This window comes from Heterodontus francisci, chromosome 27 (genome assembly GCF_036365525.1).
Source record: "Heterodontus francisci isolate sHetFra1 chromosome 27, sHetFra1.hap1, whole genome shotgun sequence".
Lineage (NCBI taxonomy): Eukaryota > Metazoa > Chordata > Chondrichthyes > Heterodontiformes > Heterodontidae > Heterodontus > Heterodontus francisci.
This window is the reverse complement of record NC_090397.1, coordinates 69,056,430-69,062,429: the sequence shown is the minus strand read 5'-3', so window position 1 is coordinate 69,062,429 and position 6,000 is coordinate 69,056,430. Positions and strand designations below refer to the sequence as shown.

The window sequence follows — 6,000 nt, the reverse complement described above, 5'->3', positions numbered from 1 at the left end:
TAGCCTGAGGCTGCTCATTCCAAGATTCCTCTACTTAATTGGTGCGTAATTCTCCTATTCTGGGCGTACTGGCTTAGTCACACGAAACCTGGTGAAAATCCAGAGATCCATTTATATTCTGCAAAACCTTTCTAAAAAAATATAGATATAATGCATTACTTGTTAATGTCTGGAAAAGGATTTAAACGAAAACACCCATGTCCCACTTATCCACTATCCTGATATGTTACAACATCAAGTGAAGAAATTAGAAAAATTGTAAATTTATTCATGATTTAAAAAAATTACACGAATTTTACATCTGGATGTTTAACACCGGAAAATAAAAACTGTTCTCGAGTAGCACCATCTATTGTCACATTTAGCCTATATTAAAAACGTGGCATTTTATATCACACATTCTGCAATCAGGGATCATTTTGAACTACTTAAAAATTTGCCATGCTCTTCTCCTCTTGGTAGCAGCAATTCTCCACCTATTTTTGGACCTTTCTTTTCCTACAGACACAAACAGAGAATTCAGAAATATCAGCATGTGTGCAATCAGTATGATGACAATATACAGATTTAAACAGTCTTGTAGCATTTGATACATCATTGAGCAGGCATGAGTGCTTGCAGAGAAAAACAGTGAATTTTGTTGTAAAATAGTTTAGTTACTAACAAAATACTAGATTGAGACAGTTCATCTAAATTGAGACTGGCATTTTTTTGGAATAAGAGTATGATCTAAATAGGGAGAAACCACCAATGCTGCCCTTTTAATCACCTAGCATTTGCAACAGTCATGAAAGCATGTGGAAAGCCTTATTAAATATATATAAAACTGAACTCAGGCTAAGGATAAGGAAGACCACTCCAAATATAGTGTCTCTAGTTACACTATATCAAAACCAAAATGAACTTCTCCCAAAATGCTCATCTTCCTCTCATGCTGAAGATTTAACATTTGCTCTCACCTCAACTGCCATCTACAAAATTGTTAAAATAGTAAAGAAAATGGAGGTGGGAAAATCAATGGCTAAATTTTATGGCCTGTGCTTCTGACATGTCATACATTGTTAATTCAGGCAAGTCATCACATAGCTGCCTTACAGACTTGAGAGCAACCCTTTGCTTATTAAGTCAATAAGAATAACTCATACCCTGTTTTTGATTGCTGCCCAGGAAAAGCAGAGCACAAAAATGCTCACATCTCTGTCCTGGGATTGCTGCAGTGTTCCAGTGAACATCAAAGCAAGCTCGAGGAACAGCATCTCATCTACCGATTAGGCACACTACAACCTGCTGGACTGAACATTGAGTTCAATAATTTCAGAGCATGGCAGCCCCCCATTTTACTTTCATTTTTAGTTGTTTATTCTTTTTTACAACCTTTTTTTGCATTTATTTCATTTCATCTTAGTTTGTTCAGTTTGCTTACCCACTGTTTTTTTTTCATGTTTGCACTTGCTGCTGTTCAATATTCAGTCCGTTAACACCTTTTCTGTACTAATGCTTTGTCTTTCAACACACCATTAACATATTGTTTGCTTTTGCTCCATGACCTTTTGGTCAGCTATGTGGTCTTGTCCAATCTACACCTTCTCCTTTGTTATCTCTTGCCCCACCCCCACCTCACTTGCTTATAACCTGTGACATTTTAAATATTTGTCAGTTCCGAAGAAGGGTCACTGACCCGAAACATTAACTCTGCTTCACTTCCTCACTGAAGAAAAAGTATCATTGTGTAATTTGGAGTTGATGCCCACCAAATTATATGAAATTCACTCCGTAAGCTGAGATGAGTCAAATGAGACAGGTTTCAAAGTCACACAAGTCCACACCTTCATATGGATCAGACATAGGTCTGTGATTAAGAAAAAGACGAGGTCCCTGGTGGTTGTTCCTGGACAAACAAATGGTTTAAGATTCCAGACACCATTCATTAACCCGGATACCACTGGACATTCCCTTACAAAATTTCCTACTAAAGGCATATCAATCCTTTGAAAGAGCAGTATTTGTAAATAAACAAGTACAACCAGGTTTCAAAACCTGATATCATACCAAACCACAAATGGGTCAGACTTTTCCTATGAAGGAAAAAGACTAAGGTCCCCAGCAGGAAACAGTGCCTGGAAACTCAAGTTTTGCCCAGTAACGTCTATGGGGAATGGCAATTTTTTTTGTCACAGATTTATCTGCCTGATTCACTTAAAACTGTGTTTTTATGCTATTAAGTCATTACTAAAGCAGTATCTTGGCAACCTTTTGTCCTGTGCAATCATATTTGTTAAAGGTTACATGACATGAATACAGATAAGGCTCAACATGTATGATTGAACCTCGAACTCTACTTCAGACACCCAGCATGACGTTTTGCATCCCTGTGAGTCTCTGCTTATTAGCTTATTTTATTACCTCAGCGATGTGACTGTCATCAACTTATTACCGTTGCATTCCTTTAAAAATAATTAGGTTATTCAGCTCACTGAACCTTGAGAGCCATGTCAGATAAAATGTAGTTAATATCACCCAACTTGGATCCCAACCTTAGAGCTAGGCACCTCACACCAGGAAGGAAGTTTTGGTTGCGTAGCCTGTTTCCACCCATCACCTGTATTGAATTTAGTGACCACAGTTAGACTTTACCCTCCCACCACCTCCCCCAGTCCAGTATCAAGTAAATAAACCTACCTACAATTACAAGCAAAACTAAATTTTATTCCATTCTTTTAACTGTTTACAGCCATTTAATCCCTGATAGGGGAAAGTCACTGTCTATATTTCAAAAAATTGCTTATTTTGAAAGTAATTGTTTATAATTTTACTTATTTTACTCTGCAAAGGATGAATTATCTGTTACATTATCATACACTAGCAGCAATTCAGGGCGGCACAGTGGTTAGCACTACAGCCTCACAGCTCCAGGGACCCGGGTTCGATTCTGGGTACTGCCTGTGTGGAGTTTGCAAGTTCTCCCTGTGTCTGCGTGGGTTTTCTCCGGGTGCTCCGGTTTCCTCCCACAAGCCAAAAGACTTGCAGGTTGGTAGGTAAATTGGCCATTATAAATTGCCCCTAGTATAGGTAGGTGGTAGGGAAATATAGGGACAGGTGGGGATGTTTGGTAGGAATATGGGATTAGTGTAGGATTAGTACAAATGGGTGGTTGATGGTCGGCACAGACTCGGTGGGCCGAAGGGCCTGTTTCAGTGCTGTATCTCTAATCTAATCTAATCTAATTCAGCATGTATAACACAATCCAAAGTAGCAAGCCATTCAAAACACTAGAACCTTAGATGAACCCACCTTCAACATTCCATCTCTCTCCCACTTAAACAAGCCACAGTTGCTGAAAAGAAACAGAGGAAATTACAATTGTGTTAGCCAGATTAGTAAGAAAATCTTCATTAACACATGCATTTCAAATTTCAATATGAAAACCCTGAGCTTTCCAAAATCTCATGAAGTTATAACAGTATTGTGATTATTTTTAAATGAAGTTGTGAATACAAAGATCAATAAGTTCTTAAAAGAAAAGGTGCTTAGAATGTACAATGTTGCGTTTGACTATTGAAAATAACAGGCTGTATTGACATTTGTGCCATGACATTTTTAAATAGTCATCAAACGTGACATCATGTTATGCAAAGTACAGCAATGGTCAAAACAGGAATGTCTCCTGTAACCTGCTGCTCATAGTTGTAGCCTGTACATGGCGATAAAAACATTGAGGGCTGCAAAAATAAAACTCTGACACAGCACAAAGTTTTTATCTAGTCTTTTTAAAATCACAAAACGGAAAAACGGGTAAGCAAGTTGACAAGCCAAGTTCTTTATCCTCCTGCTACTTTTCTACCAATTTTCTTCCTTTATTTGCTGAAACCATTGATTCCATGGTGCACACCACCATGTCCATTCCTCACAGGTGAGGTCAGACAAGTCAGGTCTTATCCGCGTATCCATATATAGGGACTTCCAGTATTGGATAGCTATCAGGAGCTGAAACCATTACTAGTTTCCCGTTCCTTAATTCAAGATCTTTCTGGTCTATATGTCTCAACTACTTAGTGTACGTCTCAAGAGAAGCTCAGGATTATGAAATTAACAGATATGGCTTGAACAGTACTGAGCCTAAAGGAGTCCAACTTGAGAGACCATAGAAGCCAGTTTTGCTCTGGAGCTGAAATCAAGAAAATGAGGTGGAACTGATTATGTTGCCAAAGTTTTGATATCTTGATCTGGAAAATCATCAGTTTCATAATTATTTTAAAATTCTTTTCCTCTCTAAATGACTTCCTTGTGTCACCCGATCATGAGGATGACCCTCATTCCTCCCACTGAAAGAAAGAGCTTCAATCACCACCAGCTGCACTACAATAATAATAATGGAAAGCCAATTTCTTAGTAATTTAGGCAGCCAACTGGACTGCCTTTAAAAGAGCCAAAAGGATAGTCATGTACTCACTAACAAACATCTGACCAATAAATAGACATTGGCAAGTAGAACTGTGCTTTCCCCAAACTTACTGGGTCATAATACTCTCAAAACTGTTCTATTGTAGATGCAGTGCATTCACTGCATTCTGCTTCAGAATCAGGTTGGGCTTTAAATCTGGACTTAGCCTGCATTTACAATGTTACTTATTTTGTTCTGAACATATGTTACAGTTGCAGTCTAATGGTGTAGTGTCGACACCACTAAGTCTCTATGTATACAGGATGCAAGTCCCCAACTGGTAGTACACTAAGATTCCAGCTAGTATACATTCAGAGAGATATCATAGATTTTGCCTCAAAGAAATGAAGTATTTCTCAGCCTGTAGACCTGTGTACAGGATCTTTCTCTATGCAGTCTTTTGACCTGCAGATTTCCTACAGTGAACATATTTGTCCCTCATTGTCCATTAAATAGTCATGACTGCTTCAAATTTCTGTACTTTCATAAATGGAAACCCACTTCTTTCCTGAAAAACAAGAGTAACACACTCAATGGGACTCTCCAATTCTTCTGTAAATCTGGGCAACATGCTCTTCTGTTATGATGAAGCGAGCAGAAATTTTAATCTTTGTACATTAAAGGTAATTCAACTCCATCCTAATGTGAAATGTGCAATAAAAAGGCAAGTACAATTCCAAAGTAAAATTTCACTAAGATGAATCGAGGTAAAAGCTACCTAAGTAGGTTATATACATGATAATGTGTAGATCTGCTCGTGTTTTCAATCCTTATTTCCGACCTTTTCACAATATTCAATGGTGCACACATTAGCAATTAAGAGCATCTCCATACTATACTGGATGCTGATGCAGTCTATGTTAATTCAGCTCCCCTTAAAACCAGCAGGCCAGGCATCATTTTATTTTAATGTAAAATGCAACATAAGCATTAGCCAGTCTTGAAAGTCAAAACCTTCAGTCAATTGCACATTATGACGTGCAATTTGAGCACCCATTCAAAAGTTATTCCTTGAAATCATGTGGCCATTATAAAACAATATTTCACAAAACTGAGGTGAAGTTGACACATTTGGATAAGTAAATATGATATTCTCATGTAGAAAAGTAGTTGGGAATAAGTATTATTATTATATAAGAATAAATAAGAAGAGCTTCCTTAGTCAAAGGGCAAGAAATATTTGGAATAATCTGTCAGGCAAGCCAGTAACATAAGTGTAATAAAAATTGATGCTGGGCTGGAAGAGGAAAGATACTGAAGGGCTGGGTTTCAGTGGGACAATTGATGTCTTCTCTTTAATTGCTCTAATGTTATGACAAGAGCATACATTGGATAACAGAAGCAACATGGAGAGACTGGATTATATTTGGAGTTTTTGAATGTTGCGTACAAACATTGGAGTTATACTACTCCCAAAATACTTGATTAAACATTGAGTAAGACGATTTTATGATTTTACACCATGTGAATTTGCTTTGAAAAGAGAAGTTGTCTCCTTGAGCCATATCAAGTTTACACTGCAGCTCAATTGATTTTCTTCTCATAAGATCAACACACAT

General features: G+C 37.6%; 1 protein-coding gene across 2 annotated transcripts in view; it reads right to left on the bottom strand.

The window, feature by feature from the left end:
- Positions 1-247: 247 nt before the first annotated feature.
- mcm10 (minichromosome maintenance 10 replication initiation factor) overlaps positions 248-6,000 on the bottom strand; it is a 60,990-nt gene continuing 55,237 nt past the window's right edge. For both annotated transcript variants that reach the window (XM_068059555.1, XM_068059556.1), the window contains exons 19-20: positions 3,292-3,334; positions 248-498 (exon numbers count right to left, since the gene is read on the bottom strand). In XM_068059555.1, coding sequence (XP_067915656.1) covers positions 415-498; positions 3,292-3,334 — 127 coding nt within the window. In that variant the 3' untranslated portion in view covers positions 248-414. The remainder of the gene's footprint in view (positions 499-3,291; positions 3,335-6,000) is intronic.